This window comes from Semicossyphus pulcher, unplaced genomic scaffold, assembly GCF_022749685.1.
Source record: "Semicossyphus pulcher isolate SPU_LCO1_2020_fin unplaced genomic scaffold, fSemPul1.0.p SCAF_1, whole genome shotgun sequence".
Classification (NCBI taxonomy): Eukaryota; Metazoa; Chordata; class Actinopteri; order Labriformes; family Labridae; genus Semicossyphus; species Semicossyphus pulcher.
The window spans coordinates 9,678,288-9,699,803 of NW_027211603.1; the positions used below are offsets into that span (position 1 = coordinate 9,678,288).

Genomic DNA, 21,516 nt, shown 5'->3' on the forward strand with positions numbered 1-21,516 from the left:
GCATGTAGCTCACATCTGTTCATGAAAGGGGTCGATGGATGAACACTTGAGTGGCCTGCTCTATCCCTGCTTCCTCACATAAGTGGACGGATGAGAATCGTGCCCAGTGGTATACAAGAGTCTTGCTCCTTGGAATGCAGCTTTGCTTCTCCCCCATGTGCATTTCATCTCCTTTCAGTGCAGATAATAGCGGAATGATTGTGAACGACCAGGGAAATAATGCTGCATAATGTGTAGGGGATTAGGTAAAGTCCTGCAAGCATTTGGTCAGGCATCATATTTGCATGCACTTTGCATGTATCCTGCAAATATTTTGATGTCTTTTTCCCACCTCATGAGAGAGTCTTTTTGTTGAGGCTAAGAGCTAATAGTCCGCTGTAATGGCTGCTCTGAAAGCTATCTTGGATCTTCTCTTCCCCCTTTTTCTCTCCATATTACTGTCGTGTTTCAAAGCAACAGTAATCAACATAATGGATATTCTGTGTTGCTCCTCTGAGCCCCATTAGGAGTGTTTGCAAACATTACAATGTGTCTATCTCGTCATTAACATAACTCTATTCAAACCTACCATGGTTTTTTTTGGAGAAGCAGTGAATAATCATTTGAAATGATTGTCTTTGGAATAACTGACAAAGCAAATGAACATGCCAGTAATCACAAATAGCCAAATCACACACAGAGCGGCACGAATGGTGTTTGTCCTCATGAAACGAATCCTTCAGAACACAGCATTTGGTTTAATAACAGATTTACTTTCTCTAATTTACTATGAGGACACATGTAGCACAAGCTGTTGTTTATCCCTGTATATGTATGTGCTGCTTTGACAGAAGACTGAGGCCCTCATAATGTAAATATAGTTACTGTATGACAGCAACATCTAAATGCACTGATTTAATTATTTAAGTTTGGGAAGAAGCTCTATTACATTTTTTGTCCTGAGGCTCACAATGTCTCGCGCCTCAGGGCCGGACCGGAGATCCCTTTGCTAGCAGCCATCCATGAAATGAGAAAATCTATAATGCATTTAATTCTGTTCTCTGTAGATCAGGGCTGTGTCTCCCAATGGCACCGCGGGGACTGCAAACACTGCATCAACCTCCCTCCAACCCCACTGCAATGTCTATACATATAGTAGCTTTTACTCACAGTGTCCTCCATCTCCGTGTCTTTCTCACGCATATACACACTCCTGCATGAGACTCCTCCCCTGCTCTAAATACACTCTGCTTTCACAGGTTAGGCATTCTGTTGCACTGTTTTTCTCTAATGGCTGTGTTCTCGCTGCAATGATCTCAGCACTCTTGGCCGGCACACTGCCCCTGCTACTTTAGGAGATGAATCCCCAGCGTCTTAATAATCTAAAGTGGATGCAGTCCATGGTATCAATAATAATCAGCACAGGGAACACGTGAAGAAACTTGCTGGGAAACTGCATGAATCTGTCTGACAATTTTTGTCTCGGGTGATAAAAATGTAAAGGAATGCTGCCATGAAAATACTGAAATATATTGAAAATCGCTTTAAGGTAAATCACCTGCCCTTTAAAACCATGCAAACAGAAGCTAAAAGAAACAGATTTCTAGCAAGATTTCACTGACTTTGAATTTTCTGGCTGGTTATCTGTGTTACATAATGCTACATGGTCATCCAGGGATTGTGCTGCTGATTTACAACTGCTTAAAAAGCAGAGCAAACACAGCAGTCACTGCTCTTTGAGCTTTATTTGGTCGCAGTTACTATTAGAAAAACAGTCTTCCGTGACCTTGAGCCGATCCATGCAAATACTTCCTCAAATCTCCCCCCTTCAATCAGCACATACAGTACCTTCCTATGCTTGATTTATTGCAGTGTTTAAGTGACCTCTTAAAACATGATTTATCAGAAAACTGAAATGCTAAAATTTATTATCATTTTATTTTCCATAAGTTTTAAGTGTTGGCTGCACGGTGGTGCAGTGGTTGGTGCTGTCGCCTCACAGCAAGAAGGTTACAGGTTAGAATCCCGGTTCGGATGTAGGGGGGCTTACTGTGTGGAGTTTGCATGTCCGGGTTCTCCGGCTTCCTCCCACAGTCCAAAGACGTGCTCTTCGGTTAAGTGGTGAATCTAAAATTGCCTGTAGGTGTGGGTGTGAGTGTGAAAGGTTGTCTGTCTCTATGTGTCAGCCCTGTGATTGATTGGCAATCAGTCCAGGGTGTACCCCGCCTCTCGCCCAATGACAGCTGGGATAGGCTCCAGCCCTCTGCGGCACTGAACAGGAAACGAGGTATATATAATGGATGGATGGATGTTTTAATTGTACCATATTTCTTTTAAAGTATTTGTTATTTCATAGTTTTTATAGTACCTGCATTGATATCTATTTTCTTAAAGAACCTGATATTTTCATGACCTGTGTGTTTTATTTTGCTGCCTCTGTAAAACACTTTGTAACTTGGATTTTGAAAGGTGCTCTATAAATAAAATAAGGGTAAACATTAGTCATTGTGTCCAGTCTAGGATTACAGAACGTCTGGCACACCTCGTACAAAAAACAGGTACTCACCAAATGCTAAATGGACAGACACAGCCTTACACATGCTACAAGATGAGTGCACTCTGCCATTGTTGTTGACACTGTTTATGTGTATGTGTCACATCCTCTCTGGGCTCCTGCCTCACAGTCTTCTGCTCTGTTGTCCTGTGTGTCATGGTGGCTGAAGGCAGGCCGGCCCTGACTGATGATGTCAGTGTGGCTAAAAGAAGTAGGCCAACACCATGATGGTTATAGTTGTGTATCACCACCACCGTGGATCCCTGCTGTCAGTCCTCTCATCATTTATGTGGAGACAATGAAGGACAGAGTGCGAGAGAGGGGGAACAAAAGGGAAGGGGATAAACAGTATAATGGTGATTTGCTCCATTAAATCTCATCAGTGAGATGAATGAGGGGAGATAAGGAGCTGAGGGACAGTCGCGGCTGCAGTCAACCTCAGCTGGATGTAGCTCGCTCACTCTCTGCTCTCTGTAAAATGTCACACAGTAGTCGTTGTTACAGCATTTATTATCTTATGCTGTACTTGTGACACTAGGGATGCAAGTAATGATTACTTTTACAACTAATTAACTAGCAGAATATTTAATCATTTGTAACATTTTAGAAAATAGTAAAAATTGCCCATTATTATTTCCTACATCCCAGTGTGACATCTTCAAATTGGTCTGATATTCCAAATCTCATAGATATTCAATTTACAACAATGTAAGGCATGAAAACCTTTTTCAGATGTTGGAACCTTAAAAATAATAGATTTTTAATGATTACCGCTGACCTTTTAATTAAAAGTGAGCAGACTCACTACTGCTTTATATAATTACTTTCAATCCTTCATACTTTGATAGAATACCTCATGTGGTAATTAATTAGTTAATTTCAGCTCAAGGTTGTATGGAAACAGATACAATTTTAGCTTATGTGCTAATTCGGTTATAAAACAGTGTTCCATTTGCATCACAAAAAAAGTGTGAAAAAATCATGTAACCTTGTTAGACTTGAAAAGGAAGAGAAAGAGGACACCAAAACCACGTAAAATATATTACACCTCTATGATTTCTGTGGTAGGATGGCTAATCTCAAATTTTAACAGTTTTATGACTACAGTTTTCTTATTTTCATGCACTGACAAAATCACCACCAAATCATTTTCGTCCATAGTCTTACCCAAGATACTACATTTATGATCAATGAACTCAAATCGTCGACAGAGGGCTGCTGGCTCTACAAACTGGCACGCCGTAAACATAGAGAAGCAATGCTAGATCGGCTCTACAGTGCCCTAGAAAGAAGCCTGGTCAAACGTTTAGCGCAGTTGTCGTGTTATTTTAAAGAATAGATCTGTCAACGAAACAGCTGTCTTTTTTATTCAGGAATAAATGCAATGAAACACTTACCAAGAGTCAAGAGTTGATATTTTCCAGTCTAGATTACTATATCTATGGCCATTCAGTCGTGCCTTGACAACGTCGTGAACGCGCATGTCAGGTTCGCTGCAGAGATCCCACAGCCTCGGCTCTCTCACGATTAATCGTAGGGATGGTGCTGACAGTGAGAGGCGACGGACGCCAGTATTACACGTTTAAATAGATGACCGGGCCAGGTGAGATCCCATCTACACGGGTCCAACACCAAGTCCCCGAAAGCCTACATTTGTGGAGGAAGACGACGCTGCCAGGCCGAGGACGACGTTAACATTACTGATGGAATTCCCAGTCGTTGCTAGATGGAGAAACCGAAAGGGTGGACTCGTTATTAATAATTAAAATAACCCATCTGCTGCTAAAATAAAAGGAAAATGCATCTGCATCAGGTGCTGACGGGAGCTGTAAACCCTGGAGATTGCTGCTATTCGGTGGGAAGCGTGAATGACATTCCTTTCACGGTGAGCTTTTATTTTGATATTATGTGCTCAGGATGACACCCGTTGAAGCTAACGAGGGACTAGCTAGCTGAATAGTTAGCTAGCTGTCGTTACATTGGCTGTAGTCAGGCTGGCTCGTGAGCTAAAGCACTGGCTAACCGGGTGGTGTGCTAGCCAAACTGCCGCACTGAAAGCTCCACAAACAGTGAGTCGAGACTACTCGGGGCATCCTTATCACAAGCCTCTCTCCCATTTACTTCAACAGTCATTCAAACATGGACCAGCTAACATCTTCCAGTCACGTTACATCTCAACCCTAATATCTGTATCTATTCCCCACGTTATATTATTTATTGCTGCAAGACATTTAACGCTAGCTGCTTAAATGACCTTTAGCTGCATCTCGTAACGTTCGAATTACTGCAAGGGAATCCCTTTGCGCAGCCATAACATTATCGGTCAAATATTTGCATGCCGAGGTGATATTTTGCAGCGCAGACTACAGGTAACTACGCACGGGGCTTGACAAAATTGCGCACCACTACAGGATTTAAAAAGCTGTATTTTGCATGTGTGGTTGCAGAACTAGCTAAGCTTGCTACCATTTGGCGTTAAATCCTCCTCACGGATCATTAGCTCGCTGTCATCCCAGCATCAGCTGCGCCAGTCATGACGTAGAGAGCCATATATGGATACATGAGCTAGAGGGCTTGATGGCTGTGTTTTTTGGGTTGAAAATAATGTTCAAAAACGTGGTGCCATCTGTCTCCTTTTTCAGATTAGTGCAATAGACTACACTTACATTTAGCAATAGCAATTGTATTCATAAAGCACATTTCATTACAGGTAAGCTCAATGTGCTTTACATTGGGGGTAAAAACATACCAAATAGAAACAATCAAGAGCAACGCTTAAAATCCAATGTACATCAGACACACCACATAGCAGTCAGACAGCAAAAAAGAAGAAAGAGAATAAAATGAAAACATTGATATACAAAGCCAAACATACAACTATCGGTACAAGCGATCACGTATGCACACACACAGAGTCACTATTCGTACGCTCGGGAGAATAAATATGTTTTGACTTTAGTTTTAAAAGTAGATGCAGTTGTGATCTTAGGTCAACAGGACCAGAGTAACTAAAGGCCCCCTCACTGGACTTAGATCTAACTCTGGGTACAGTTAAAAGACCTTCACCTGATGACCTGAGGGGCCTAGTCTGTGAGCAGGTCAGAAATATACTCAGGAGTGATGTGATTCTGTATTGTACAGGGAGCCAATGAAGTGTTTTGAGGACCGGAGTGACTTGTCCAAACATTTTACAAAACTGATGTTCACTGACCCTTCATGAGCTCATACAGGGTTTGCACGAACCAGTCAGTGTAGATTTTAGTGTTTGTACGCATGCCGATCAAACACTATACACTGAATCAAATCCTGTCTGTTATTTATTGACCCCTTGGGCTATATATACATTCTTTGTCTGTCTGAGGTCTGGCAAAGCCCCAACATTTCTCTTTGTGACTCAAGTTGACAGGACCAAGAAGCCCAGTCAATATTCCATTTAGTGCAGTGAGGCATGGGAAGAGCCTATTATATTACAGCCTCTTTTGTGATGGCAAGTAGAAAAATGCGCACAATACTTCTTACCACCAACAAACGCCGTGGCTCTTTCGTTCAGTTGAAGTAGAGTGAAGTAGAAAGCAAAACTGCCTCTTCCTGAGTTAGCTTGATGAATGATGATGAGTTTATTGATCGCTAGATGAGCTTTCATGTGATTTGAAAGAACCCTCAAGGGCCAATAATATGTTTTGCGTTGTCATCCTGACAGGTCTTTGGCCTTTGGGTGTCTTAGTTTATAATAAAAGTGTGTTTCATGTCTGCAAGCACTTTCTAAAATGACAGATACGTTCTCTTGAACAGTATTAACCTGCAGCTCAGGGTTTTCCACAAAGATCGAAAGGACACAAAATATGCAACTACTTTGTCATTACTTTAAAATTCAAGATGCATAAATATTTCATGATTTTTGCCTAATTGATGACTCCACAATCTGTGTTTGTGATGCCAGTAACTGGACTCGTGTAGCATTCTTACCAAAAGCAGTATGACTGCATTACTCAAATCTGCCAATGCAGGCTCACATTAAATTCTTGAGCAGCTATGTTGCACGCTACCACTCCCTCAAGCTGAGAACACTGTCAAATGGCTGCCAAACGTGGGCTTGATCTGTTCCTGCTGCCTATTAGCGAGACGGCGCTTTGTTCTTTTATCTTTATATTTTTCAGATGCACACGCCCTCTTCTGCCTCCTCTTCAAGTCCCTCACTCCTGTGGAGTATAAGGCACTATTTTAATTTCCTGTTCATTCTGTCCAAACCAAACAGAGGGGGAGTTGTCCCCCTTTCCCCTTACACTGACCCCAGTTCAAGGCTGTTTGAATGTAAACAGGCAGGCCTCATACCCAGGGTCATATCTGCTCAACAGCATAGGACAGAGCTGGTTGTGGGGCTAAAGCCTTGCACGTTGCCAGGGGGGCCTCAGTTTCTATGCCTGGTGTTCTCTTTCTGTGTCTGAGAGGATATTTGAAGAACACTAGACATCATGTCCAATGCAGTTACACTCACACTGACCCCGAGGCCTCCTAGGCCAGACCCTAACAACCACACACACACACACGCGCACACACAGAGACCCACACTCACCTAACCTACAGCAACCATGAGTGCACCAGCTCAAATTAGCCAGCATGAGGCTATAGCTGCATTAGATCTGGAATCATTCCATCTCCATGCTATTTATGTCTGTGCCCCAGCATGACGTTTACAGTGATGCATGCTCAACAATGTGCATTGACATATTGACAGACGTTGAAAGACATAATGTTTATTCTAATGAGGGTGAATGATCGACAATAAATCTTCATCTCCCTGCCGTTGCCAGGCCTGGTGGCTTGTTGGGTGGTGGATATACACTAGTTTAGTGCTTAGAGCCCACTGTCAGAATACGAGGAGCCATGAGTAGGAGTGTGAAAGCACTCGATGGCAAGAAGAAAAGAGATCTTTCATTATTTAGGGAAGAGAAAATGGCGTTCCTCTTCACAATGAAAAATTAATGTGGGTTGATAATTCAGTACTGCGATTGTCATTACATAAACTGCTTCTTTATTATTGACAGTAGAAAAAATAGTCTTGTCAGTTGAATGACAAATAAAACAGAACAAGTCTTTATCCTTTTTCAGCCATTTAGTGTGATTTGATTTGATGGATGTATTGTGAAAGTTAAACACTGATGATGTTCTCTGGAGAGCTTGTAAAAATCATGGTAACAACGATTATTTACGACCTATAACAGTGCTTTTCTTTCACCTGTGGGTGATGCATCATGTAGATACAAAGAGCCGGGTGGGTTTGATATGCAGAGCTGCAGATGTGTGATCCACTAAAAATAGAAAACACGTGTAATCTACAAAGCACACAGGGAGAGCACATACGCCCACCGAGGTTGCATATTCCTCTCAATTCTGTTGTTTTAATGATACAAAATAATTGTTCTGCCTCTGGATCTTGATCTTTCTTAGAAAGCAGATCCTGCCAAATAATGTAAGACAGCTTGGCTGAAGGGAGATGGGATTTTTTGAGATTGCTTAACTTCTGTTTTGGAGTTACATACTTTCTTGTATTGTGCAAGTATGAATTTTGCTAAATTTCAAGTGTCTGAGACGCATGATAAGTGGCCCTTTTTAAACACATAATTAGCATCCTTTCAGGTGCCAATTTTAGTTTGTAGATTGCTACCAGTAGATGTTAGTTTGTCCTCTAAATTTGGTTGCAATTGAAAAATGCATTAAGGGGATTCAAGGAGTTAAAGCAGTTTAATGTGCTGCACATGCAAGGTTTTGCATCAAACCAGGAATGAGTTAGCTTTTCTGATTGAATCAATTACCAAAAATCGAACTTACAGAAAACAGAGGATTTCAGGCAAACAAGCATTACAAGCCTAAGTTACCATGTTTATAGTAATAACATGGTCGAGTTTTTTGCTCCATATCCAGAGAGAAATGATTCTCTTAGCTTGAAGTGTAACCGTCAAGAAAATTAAATAGTTGCAGCAAAAAATGCTGCTGAAATGAGTCCTGAGTTAGTTAGCATATGTGCACTTTCACTTCCCTTTTCTCAAAGTCTGTGGCTTTTTTTCCTCGCATGTCTGAAATAAGGTTTCATGCTTAAGAGAAGTGGTTTACTAGAAACAACGTGAGGCTACAGAGGTTGCCCCTGTACAGAGGGGACATTAAGAGTAATCACACACCCATTACCAATGGACTGTGTTGTAGGTTGTGAAAAGCCTAATGTTAGCTTTTTACTCCTGGTGATTACATTTACACTCACAAGTCACGAGACTGGTGTTCATTTGTGAAGATGATCTTGCTGAACCAATTGTGTTAGTGTCATAAACTTGTGTTTGCCATATAGTTTAGTTTTGACAACAATTTAAGTTTTTGTCGAGGGGACCACGGCGCTTACTCCCGGGCTGGCCTAAAAAAAATACGTCTTCCCTGCAGCACTCTGTTGCAGCCCATCAAAGCTGAATACATGCAAGTTTGTGTATTTTGTTTCTGCTATGACAAACAGACCACATCGAGATGGATTGAAGCCGACTTGGAGAATCTTGGTTCTTAATGTACACGGCTTTACTGCAGTAATGCTGCGGAGAATAACAAGGCCCATATGATATGTAGAGTGAGATCAAAGTACAGGTGTGAGCTATAGGCTTTACCGGGGTTGATGTCTTAATACAGATTGACAGAGGCCAGGTTTCTCCAGGCCAGCGAGTCCATTTCATGTTTTCAGATGTATGCAGCTAAGACTGCAGCTCAAAGACGGCTAGCTAACACGAACATGAAAGTGGTACACATGGCAGCAGCTGTGGCTGTAGCACACGCTTGCATGATTTCGGTTGAAATGAGGGGCATAAGATGAAAAGGCAAAAGTGATCTCTCACTCTTCTTCCTCTTATCTACTTCCATTACGTCCACACATGACTGCATTCACTCTGTTCTTCTAAAACACACTGAAAAGCAGTCACCTCCCTGCCTCTCTGCGCTCGTGCATGACACAGAGCTTTGTAGTGTTGGGCTGAAGAAAGCAGCAAAGATCGATGATTCAGTATGAGATGTTTTTGATTCATAAGACGGTAAAAAAAGCTGACACAATAATATCATTTCTCTTACACTCTTTATTTCTGGCTAACTTTGCCACTAGAAGAGCGTCTTTATATAATAGGTCACGTGACCACACCAGACAGTAGTCGAACAAATATAGTTCACTCTCTACAAAACAATCCAATTACATTGCAATTGTTTCTTTGCCCGCTGTAGATGTAACTGCCCTGTCAATGTTAATGTGTTACAGGGAGGTAATATTTATCCACGGGCAGCAACAGTCTCGATGTAAGCAGCTTTCACGACTGAAGGGGAAGAAGACTTGCTGCTTCAGGGCTGCACTCATTAAGTCAGCAGCTTTATAAGCTACACATACTTGGAAGTTTATCCAAGTGCATTCAGAGACAGAATCAGTGGTTTGTTAATGCTGTGTTTTGCTGAATCAAATAAAAATCCCCCCCTGACTGCTAGCTGAACATCTCGTTGATTAGAATGGACATCGAGAAGACCTTCGTGTTTTCATTTTACTAGCTTGATGAGCTGAGAGATTTTTTAGCTGACCAATACTCATTAAGTTCTCATCTCTTATTTAGTCGTCTTTAAAAAACAACTCAGACTGTATCTGCAATATTATTCCCCCACAGTAGATGAAAGCAGTCACGCAGAACCCTTAACACTTGGTGCTTATTAAAGACCAAAGCGTAGTATTCCTGTGAACTTTATTAAGATGGCAATGGGAGATTCTTGTAATGACTGTTTAGTTCCATTCCACCTATAAATAAACTGAGAATGTCTCGTCAGTAAAGAAACATAATGATAATTATAACTGTTCAAATGTGCTGTTAAATCTTCTATCCTTGTTTATAAAGTTGCGTCAATATTTACCATAATACCACATGTTAGCGTTATGCTGCTACAACTAATGAATCATCCCGTTTGTCATCCCTCAGTACTTTGTTGTTCTGTCCGTGTGTGTGTGTGTGCATGTGGATTTGTGGATGATGAAAGACATACAGGACGCACACACACATGCCTAATCCAACAGAACAAAGCAGTGATGACTGTTCCTCCTGTTTAAGGCAGATACACTCGTGCTTAGCAGCCTGAAACAAGGTCCTAGCAGGTTCAGATTATTACCTTGCTGGCTGAGAGAGTAGAATGGACTCACACATTCTCTTATGTATGTGTGTGAAGGAGAGAGGGAGGGAGGGAGGGAGGTGCAGAGCAGTCCTAGACAGTGCGTGACGGTGACCGCTTTTTAATTCCAGCTGTAATGTGCAGGAGCGAGTGCCGCAGTAATAGTAAAGCACAGGCAGCACCTCCCTTACTTCCTTTTTCTTTCATATATAATGTCGTAGTGTGTCCAGCACAATCTTATCACCATCTTCACCGCACCTTCCTCCCTGACTGTCACTTCATATTATACCGCTGGCTGTAATGTTGTCCTGTTGTGTGACCCAGTGGTTCCCAGCCTCTCCTCCTGTTCTCCTGAATAATAAAAGACACAAGCCGTCATCCTGACTGCGCTGTTGCTTCGAGGCCAGCTTGCCTGTCTCCCAGGTGCTGCTTGCACTGCTGCTGCCGTTCTGCACGAGGCTCCGTGCTGCCAGAAGCCACGGCGATATCAGTTTACCTCGCTGTCCATAATCCAAATTTTAACACAGTTATGCTCGTTACACATCGCCAGTTACAATGTGCTATATATGTCTTCTTATTGTGAATGCTCAGGTGTTATTTTATCATAGAGTGGATCTGTATAAAAGCATCTTATATTAATTCTAGTATTGTGTAACAAGGCTTCTGTGCTCGTCTTACCGTCACAACCTGCCAGTGCCATGGTGGTTTAAAGTAACTGCTATGCTGTGCTAATCCTGTTGTAATATCTCACCCTGCTAATGCAATATTCATATTAGTGCCTTTGAGTGCTTTGACGGTCTGCTTTAAGTCATTTTTACAACATGATGTTTTATTTAAATGCAGAATATGGAAATCCAAAGCTGTAAAACACACTGGGCAGAGCTGTAATATATTAGACTGCATGAAATTTTAAGTTTGTTAAGGTTTTATTTCTTTATTGTGGCTGTACCTGATTTTCTTCCTCCTCCCGTGTGTCTGTTTCAGGCCTACGGCTCAGGTTGTGATGTGGTGATCTTGGCTAGCGACTTTGACTGTGTGCAGATCATCCCCGGCGCGCAGAATGGGAACATACAGGTGGGCTGCGTGGAGTGCTCCCACCAGCTTGGCAGGGTAAGTGTTGACTGCACACTCAGACACACTCCCACATGCAGTTTTTCCATGAGGCCAGAAGACGACATGAATTAGCCTGTGCATAGAGAAGTGCATTTAGCCCCGTGCATGCTGCTGTTTTTACTGCCCATCCTTCACTCTCATTGCGATCCTGCACCACTCCCCACCTACCCCTCTCCTGGGGGAATGGCTGAAGCACTGATGGGGTGAGTAATGTTTTGATGATGAACACAGCTCTTTATTTTTAGATTGCTGCGTCCTACGGAAACACAGTCTGCATCTTTGAACCTCTTTCTACCAACCCAAACAAACGCCACAAGGTGAGCATGATTGTCAGACATGTATCGTGGTTGTTCTCAATCTAATCGCTCTTGTGTTCCAATAACATTGCATGCTGTGTGTCCCCCTCCTGTTGCTAACAGCAGCTTAACTATCAGTGGCAAAAGACAGGACAGTTCTTCCTCGATGCCATCACCTACAACCTGGCCTGGGACCCACAAGGTACACCGATGCTTTCTGTGTTTAACTGATTCACTCAATGTGTGACTAAATAAATCCACAACAGGCACATATCCTATTACAGCCCCCCCACGGTTCGTCTGGAACAACGTGTGTTATGTAAGAGTCGCAGTGTGCATGTGGCTCTGTGTTCTCCAGTAGTCAACGCGGGACAAGAGGTGTGTAACATTGTGCTTTTCATATCCTCAGGGAACCGTATCCTAGCAGCAACCGAGCGGCTCCAGCTGTGGGCTCCGCCACTGACAGATGCCCTGATAGAGGAGGAGGATGGGCAGTTGAATGAGGACAAGCCCCACCCTGTCCTCAATGACTGGAACTGCGTCTGGCAGTGCAAGTACGTTTTTTTAATTTGTGCCTACTGTAAAAGCATCCGACATGATGGACGTGGAAAAAAACCCTTCAAGGTTATGTACATTAGGTCAGCAGCAGGAACTGAATCCAAAGATAATTTGGTAAAAAGCCAAGAACATTTCCTCAGAGAAACAGTTGGCTTGTGAAGTAAATGGCTTCATAGAGCTGTCTGTGGGTTTAGCAAACATTTTTGCGCTACAAGCTGCTTGCTAGCAAGTAAAGTGACTAGACTGAGGGTGTGTCCACTCTCACCTCTTCTTCTGCTGACTCAAAAATGTCAAGTGATTGTAACTGAAAAAATACTCTGCTCATCTTCTGAAATACCAAAGTTAAATGTCGCTTTTGGACATATTTTTTCTTCAGGGCATTGCAGAAACAGCCAAATATTACACCTGTGCACTCTTTCACATGGCCTGTTGGAAGTAGAACATGAGCAAAATGTTTCTACATCATTCTGTCAGCTGATTTATTTCCCTTTTGTGGTGCAGTTAAGAGCAAGTCCTAAATTATTAACTTCAATTCCTCCCTTTGAAGGTCGTATAATTACACAATTTTTGCTAATAAAAAACCTAAAGGCTGTTACTGATTACACCTGTGCACACAGCCTTACATGAAACCTTTGTTTGTACTGTTGTAAGCGTCTCTTTTGAGTCTGTGGCGTGTGCTCTTAGTTGTGTAAACACACACAGACATATAATACCATATTAGTAATTGTCACCTGATGACACGTACACGCCCAGACAATTCACTAAAAACAGGAAGTGCAATCTTTGAAATGACTAGAAATAACTCGTACTGCACAAATTAACCACACACACACGCTGACAGCTGACAGGCCAACTATGTATTCTTCTGTTTCGTCTGTTGAAGAGTTTCAAATGGAGAAGTGAATTTAGCTGATATTGCTGTTTATGCTTGTGTTGCTCTCAGGACCGCTGCATCTGTTCACATCGCCAAGTGGTCTCCTGACGGGGAGTACTTTGCAACAGTTGGAAAGGTATATAATTCATGTAAACACATTGCAAAGCAACAAATCAATAAGCACTTTCTGTTATTGTAAGGTCTGTAAGTATATTTTGTATGATCATGCATGTGTTTGCATATACAGGATGACTGTTTACTCAAGGTGTGGTACCCCACCACGGGCTGGCGCTCTGCAGTGGTGGTCCAGGACCCCTCAGATAAAAAGTCTCCCCTCGTTCACTTCTCCTTCGTTTACCTGGCCCACCCTCGCTCGCTCACTGGCATGTCCTGGAGGAAGACGAGCAAGTTCATGCCCAAGTAAGAAAACACACACACACACACACACACACAAACAATCACACAGTTAGGGTGGCAAGAAAGACAAGCACATGCTTGTGATGAAATGTGTGATAGAATCTTTTTGGCCCTGAGAATTCAATTCAATCTTATTTGCATAGCACATTTCATACAAATGTGAACTCAATGTGCTTTTCAAGATAAAGACAAACAAACACAAATAAAATGAAATAAAATACAAAGTACACAAAAGAATCCGGAAACACAAAAATACAAGTTAAAAGACATTTATAAAAGGACCTTGCACCAATCCATTCAATACACACACACACACACACACATATACACATACAAGTGCAGGTCTTACGCTCCCAGACCTATCGCTATTAGAGTACACAGACAGGTTTACACCAGGAACACAGTAGGGAACCCACACAAGTCCATACACACACACACACACACACACACACACACACACACACACACACACACACAAGAGCAACAACAACAAACTAACAGCCAAAGGCACGAGAGAAAAGCAAAGTTTTTGTGATTCATCTGTTCCAGCAGGACTTCCCCTGTCTGTGATTCCTGTCTAGATATTTTAGTATTTTAAGAAGAATTTGAAGTTGTAACATTAAAAAATGTAGTATTTGAATATCTGCTACACTGCTGTGGTAAGTTTACAGTGATGTTCTCCAATGCAAGCAGTCAGCTCTTTCTGTGCCCTTGACTGTGACTTAAAGTTCACACAGTCTGGTGTTAAGCCTGTCATTGTAGTTTTATTAGAACATCATCCAATTCCAGTGTTACTGACTTTCAAATAACTTCTGCTAGAGCCCTCACACACAAAGCGTGCAGACTGCAAGACATGAAGCTGGTTTGCACTGGTCGCACTTATCCATAGCTTTTTGGCAGATTAAAAAAAGTAAAATCACTGGTGGGAGCAGCCAGTGAGAGGCAGCTCTCTGTTTGGCTGTTCCACTGACAGAATCAGTCATTTCATCAATTTAATGCAGTCTCTCTTTTATTTTCCTTCTGCCCTTCTTTCCTCCTCAAGCAAAAGTTCATGTTTATTACAGCATCTGTGAAGTTACCAGGCGAATTTTCTATTTGTATTCTACAAGACCATTTACACCGTTCAGCTGTTCTGTGTGAATTTGTAATGTCTTATTGGCTTTCAGAACAGGGACTACTCTGGTCATTTCCTCTCATGCGCTGAGATTCTGGAGATTGTAAATTGTATTCCTCCCACATGCACACCCACTGTATTATCTTTTTTTCTTTTGAGTACAATGAATCGTGTCCAAAGTGGGCGTTGTCAGATGCGTTGGGTTTTTTAGAAATTAATTAATGACCGGTTGTGAAGCCACAAACAACTGCTCATACAGCCCAACATGTCGTGCAGTAATATAACAGAATAATGTATTTTCTGGACACTAAACGCTTAATTCCAGAATATTCCACAATGTATTTTGATTTAAAATTTTAAAGGTCAAAATATTTGACAGATTGACTTAAAATAATGTAAGTCCTGATTGTGTAAGACTAACGTTCTCCTCTTTTTGATCTAGGGGTTCGGTGTGCAATGTGCTGCTCACATCCTGCGAGGATGGTGTGTGTAGGCTGTGGTCGGAGACCCTGCTACCGGAAGACAGCCTGCTTGGTGGACAGATCTCTGAGAACACACACTCCTTCAGCTCCAGCCTGCCAGGCCTGGCAGGAAATAAGGACAAGATACAGCATGCTTTGGAGGTATACTTACTTAAACCATCAGATCTTCCCAGAAAAGATTAATAAAAGCACATTCAACATGAATATTTATTTGATAAAGTAATAACATTCTCCTGTGTTTATTCCTGCACTTTGCTTGATCAGTCAATCCACCACCTGAAGCATCTGCGCCGGGGCCGTCGACGGTCCTCTGCTCTGGTGGCACACAGCGAGCTGCTGCCCTCTCAGCTTGGCACACAGGACGCACACACTCACCGCCACATCGCTCATCACGCCAACGCCCTCTGTCACTTCCATATCTCAGCCAGTATTAACCCCAACACAGGTAGGGTGTCTTTAGTGGAACTGGCTCATAGAATTTGTCAGCACAATATAAATGCAAACTGTGTCTTTAAAAACAAAGGTTTTGGATGTAGCTTGTATTTTTAGACTTAATGAAGTAATAAAATAACCACAAACCATAACAGACGGATATCTAAAAGCAGGACTGGTTTGCATATGTGTAACAGAGTGATACAGCAGAAATGGCTTCTGTGACTGGAAATAAATGAATCACATCAGTGAGCATGACATTCAGCACTGCTGTGAGTCCAGTCCAAGCTTCAGTAATATTTTATTTAACCTTTGCTTCTCTTCTTTCATCCCTTTCCTCTTTCAGATATCCCATCCATTCTGGCTGAGTCTGCAGTGTTCAACCCAGATGATGGCTCTGGTGGTGGAGGCTTTGTGGTTCACTGGCTCAACAACAAGGACCTCAGTTTCACCTCCTCCATGGACCTCTTTATGCTGCAGCTCCGTAAGTTCTCTGAACAGCAGCTGGAGCAGACGACTGAGGACCCCCTGGATCCTGAAGGATCCCCAATGAAGTTTGACTTTGGTACGACTTAAAACCGGTCACACACATTCCCTAGTTTAAAAGCAACTTCCTGTTGTAACAGCGCTTTGTTTTCTGGCTCTCTAGATCTGGACGAGATGTCTGACAAAGCCTCATCAGAGCAGGGTGAGGAGGGTGAGCCGGGGGAGCAGGGAAGCACCAAGGCGTCCTCCCCAGGATCCAGCTCCAGCATGCCTTTGCCCTCCATGCTGCTCGAGAGGAAGATGGAGACCCTGATCACAGAGTGGAACAAGAGCCCAGACATGCTGTTCACCATCCACCCTGCTGATGGATCATTCCTGGTTTGGCACGTGAAGTACCTAGACGAATTCAACCAGGGCATCTTCAGACAGGTTCAGGTGGGCAGAAACTCCTTTTTATCGCTCGTGATTTCAACAGGCAAGTGAGAAATATTTTTCCAAATTGTAAATGTTGTGCTTTCAATTTCAGTAGTGAATCACTTTCTCACTCAGACACTCGTGCACACAATAGCAGCAGTTTGGCTGTAGTTTAACTTTGTGTGAAATGTAAGGTGACTCAGCACTCCCCCAGTGTTATGTAAGATTGCGAGTATTTTATTCTGCCGAAGGAGACTCACTCCTCTTTGCATGTGGGCTGTTCAGACTTTGCAATGTCATGGTTCATAAAAGTATTTTATACTAAAAGTGCTAGTCTCCAAGATTTTAATTTAAATAAATGTCTGTTAAGTCACTATCTATCGCCGAATGAGGTAACACAATGGTGATTGAGCCTATGGCCCACTGATGGAAACCTAGTGACGCGTTTTCCATCACCCAGCAGTGGTTGGTCTGCCAGAGAGGGTAGGCGGAGCTAAGCGGCTGCTTTTTCAGTCTCTGCATGTGTTGCAAGTAAACAGTAATCTACTATGGCTGAACAAACAAAGAAAAGATCGATGACTACAGATACAACTTCAACAATAAGTGAAAATCCAAAGAAAGGGAAACAAATTGGACGCTCAGATGAAGCAAACAGTCTAAAAAGGAAAGCGACCGTCAGCGAGGGAAATCCAGCGTTACAACCGGAGCCAACCGTGGACGTCACACATGCAGCACTGTCTGGATATCTAGGAAGTGTGCTCGCGCAATTACCGTTTATCACCATAGGTGCTGCTAAAGAGAACGAAACTGAAATCTTTGAGATTACAACTTCAATTTTATGTTTGGAAATGTAGTGTGTGTGTGTGTGTTATATTACATTCTCATGTTATGTAAAGATGTCCCATTTAAAATATTTATCAGATATAAATTCAACTTTAACAGGGTTTTTTCATAAGGTGTTAGAATGTAGTGAATTTGTCTATTTCTCTTTCCCCAGTCTGAAATTAGTTTCCCCTTACTGGTGCGCCCAAATATTTTTAACATTCAAACACTGTAATTTTCACCTTGATATGCAGCGAGATGCTGCTCATACTGTCGCACCCAGCTTCCTTTAAGGAGAGCGGCGCTGCGACACAAGCAGGCTGAGGAGGACAAAACACAGTAGAGTACTTCTAGCTGATGCTGATCCTTTAAAATATGCCAGGATTGGCCCAGATAAGATCTGCTGAGGGTATCGCTACAAAAAAGTTCACACAGCACTTCGCATGTCCTTACTTGTGATCCATTTGCATGGACTGCAGTGATGCAGAACTGTATTCGATCACATATCTGATTTCATCATCAGATTAAAATAAGAGACCGCACACACAGGCAATGTGTAATAAGAGCTTTGTAATGCTTTGTACATATATTGTCCATATTGTAGTGCATATTATTATATCATATACTGTACACAGTGAAGATTTATGCATGAATTATGCAGTAATCTGTATGTGTTTATTGTATAGTTGTAAGTATACACAAGCAAGCCAAATAGCTTATTGTTAATGTTGCTGCTGATGAGCTCCATGATGACATTGCGTTGTATAAATTGCTAATTAGGTCTCCATAGAGCTAAAGCACTAAAGACTTGTGATGAGTGTTTGTGTTTCTAATGTTTTTATTCCTCTCCGTCTCTCCCTCCAGGTGTCCTTCTCCTCTCGTATTCCAGTGGCTTTTCCTACCGGTGATGCTAACTCGCTGAGTAAGAACATCCTGATGTACGCCTGCACTTTGACTGAGAGTGCCGGGTCGGGGGAGCAGGGGAGGATGGTCGCACGTGTGTCCCACTCTGCTTCACTCTCAGCAGGCCTGGGTTCCCCTGCCCTGACCTCCTTTCCCAGCCCTCACCCCGGCATCAGTCCTGCTGTTATGATGGTCTCAAAGCATGTTGACGGATCTCTGAACCAGGTAAAAGATTTGGGGAGATTTTGAGCTTGGGGTGCACTATTTTTTTTTTTATCACTGTTGACCCAGGGTTTAATTTAAATCCTTGTGTATTCATCCTTCCCAGCTCTCAGTGAGGTTTTTTTTCTCCCCTCTGTCTTGCAGTGGGCAGTGACATTTGCTGAGCGCTCTGCCTTCTCCAACGTTCTGACCGTATCTCATAAGTTCCGGTACTGTGGCCACCGCTTCCATCTGAACGACCAAGCCTGCCACACAGTGCTGCCTCTGCTGCTGACCTCCTCTCACCATAATGCCCTGCTCACCCCGCCCTCAGCTCCAGGCAGCCTGGAGGGAGAGCAGCCCCCTACCTTTCCCCTACCAAAGGGACTTCCTCGGTACGAAGCACAGTGAAAGTTGAGAGAGAGAAGGGAGACGGCAATTTTACATAACAGTCAATAGAGCACATGGTTTGAAAGGCCACAGATGCTGCTTATTTTAACACACTGTGACATGCTCTCAAAAGTGACGGTTCTGTTTCCCTCTGCATGGAACATGAGTTCTAACAACATTACTTTTCCATTAGCAGAAAGCAGCTTCGCAATGCAGCTACAAGGACCTTCCATGACCCCAACGCTATCTACAGTGAGCTGATCCTGTGGAGGGTGGACCACATTGGACCCCTGTCCTGCACTGGAGGGGTCTCTGAACTGGCCCGTATCAACTCCCTGCACACCTCCGCCTTCAGCAATGTTGCTTGGCTGCCTACGCTCGTACCCAGCTCTGTACTTGGTAAGAACACCGTGCATTTTAAATATAGATGTACATTCTGTGCAGAGTCATTCTTGTCATGATTAAATAACTGTCAAGAGATTAAATGTAACAGTGCAGCATACGAGCATCTGCTTTGCTCATAGGGCAATTTGATATTTGGTTCACTTGTCAGGACAAAACCCTGCTAAATAAAACACTCATTATATAATGGTCACTGAAGAGCTTACCTCCAATCGTATACAGTTGTCAAGTGCTACAAACTCATGTGGTATGTCCCTCAGGAACTTACTGCAACAGTGCCAGCGCCTGCTTCGTGGCATCAGATGGCAAAAACCTGCGTCTCTATCAAGCTGTGGTGGATGCCAGAAAACTACTCGATGAGCTGTCGGATCCTGAAACGTCTGTGAGTGGACACACACTCAACACGTTAGTGGTCATTGGGATGTGATCATTTCGGTTTAGACACTCAGGAATATTATGCATCTGAGTCTTAGGGTGCTTTCACACCTAAAGTCTGTTTGTTTGAACCAAATCAAAGACCAAATTGTTACAATGTGGTATTTTACCTCGGTTTGTGTTCACACGGGAGCTTTTACCCGCGAGGGAGCTGCTCTCTGATTGGTCAGAATTTCCTCGTGGGCAAACTCCTTGAAGTAATCAAAGAAAGAGCACGCTAAATCACACTCAACATGATGGCGGACTTTAATGTCTTGTTGTCTGAGTTTTTTTCACTGAAAGGTTTGAATACCTCCGTGTTCTCGTGCGTTTCCACAAGCATTTGTGAAATTGTTTGGTCAGCCCACATTTCTATTTCCTTGTTGCTCCTCCACGTCTGTTCTTTACTCATCTTGCTGCCTGGCTGTCTCTGCAAGTGTGAACATCGTTAATAACCCACAATGCACAGTTTTTTAGTTTGCTTCCTATATTAGGTCCTAATCAATTTCGGATCCCATCAGCTATAGTCTGACGACGAGTCGGGAAATCTGAACGCTGAACGGCTTCTGTGACACAGCGTCAAGGGAATTTATCTCAAGTTGAATTTTAGATCTAGAACAGGATGTTAGCTGTTCGCATGCAGATGTCTGTTTAAAGAGATTAACAAGAGCTGGGATGTCATTATAGTAGATTACGGTCTGCTTTTGCTCTCCACACGAGCTGTTTTTCCTGCATGCGCACAGCCTGCTGATACGTGATTGGTCAAGATTACTCGGACTACAAGCGAACTACAAACAGACTTGCTGTCCCGGAAATCCACGTCCCTATCTACAGATTCTACATTTCGATTAGGTCCTAATTTATGTCCAATTCTGTTTTCACCTGAATCGAACTAGACCGTGGTTCGTTTGTAAACAGACCAAGTCCCGTCTTTTCTGGCCGACCATGGTCCGGTGGTTTGGTCTGCACCAGAGTTCGAACGCGTGTTCTCACTTGTCCAAACAGGACTTTCCAAGTAAATTCTGGAAGGCCGAAGCTGTCAGGTGTGAAAGCACCCTTAATGTCTCAAACTGTGGGTCTTAAGAACCAAGCAGGCTTGTTGTCTGCTCTGCTATATAGAGATGTTACCAAAGCACGGAACAAAACCGCAGCATCTACATCAGGCACACAGATCTCACATTGGTTAGAAACGTGGCAATGTTCTTCATATAGCTAATTTTTCTATCTGCCAGCCCACGTTTCCCTGTAGTCCAAATGCCCAACAATATTCACCATTCTTTTGCTTTCAATTGCAGTTCACAAAATGGGATAGTTTACCATCTTCCATGCATGTCTCTGTTTAGAAACTGGTGGGCGAAGTGTTCAACATTGTGAGCCAGCAGTCCACAGCCAGACCTGGATGCATCATAGAATTGGACGTCATTACAAACCAGGTTAGGAGCTCCTCTGTGTTTTTCACACCCACTACAGTCACTGAAATATGGTGCTTAAAATCCTGA

General features: G+C 42.8%; 1 protein-coding gene across 5 annotated transcripts in view; it reads left to right on the forward strand.

The window, feature by feature from the left end:
• Positions 1 to 4,084: 4,084 nt before the first annotated feature.
• The window catches only part of dmxl2 (Dmx-like 2), a 45,510-nt gene continuing 28,078 nt past the window's right edge, over positions 4,085 to 21,516 (forward strand). For 3 of the 5 annotated variants that reach the window (XM_069681043.1, XM_069682391.1, XM_069683114.1), the window contains exons 1-16: positions 4,085 to 4,418; positions 11,684 to 11,809; positions 12,058 to 12,129; positions 12,232 to 12,310; positions 12,518 to 12,662; positions 13,610 to 13,676; positions 13,788 to 13,960; positions 15,514 to 15,694; positions 15,818 to 15,998; positions 16,332 to 16,550; positions 16,635 to 16,906; positions 18,572 to 18,835; positions 18,977 to 19,206; positions 19,395 to 19,600; positions 19,864 to 19,985; positions 21,361 to 21,450. In XM_069681043.1, coding sequence (XP_069537144.1) covers positions 4,332 to 4,418; positions 11,684 to 11,809; positions 12,058 to 12,129; positions 12,232 to 12,310; positions 12,518 to 12,662; positions 13,610 to 13,676; positions 13,788 to 13,960; positions 15,514 to 15,694; positions 15,818 to 15,998; positions 16,332 to 16,550; positions 16,635 to 16,906; positions 18,572 to 18,835; positions 18,977 to 19,206; positions 19,395 to 19,600; positions 19,864 to 19,985; positions 21,361 to 21,450 — 2,514 coding nt within the window. In that variant the 5' untranslated portion in view covers positions 4,085 to 4,331. The remainder of the gene's footprint in view (positions 4,419 to 11,683; positions 11,810 to 12,057; positions 12,130 to 12,231; positions 12,311 to 12,517; positions 12,663 to 13,609; positions 13,677 to 13,787; positions 13,961 to 15,513; positions 15,695 to 15,817; positions 15,999 to 16,331; positions 16,551 to 16,634; positions 16,907 to 18,571; positions 18,836 to 18,976; positions 19,207 to 19,394; positions 19,601 to 19,863; positions 19,986 to 21,360; positions 21,451 to 21,516) is intronic. The other 2 variants (XM_069681720.1, XM_069683876.1) reach the window with 1 other exon arrangement.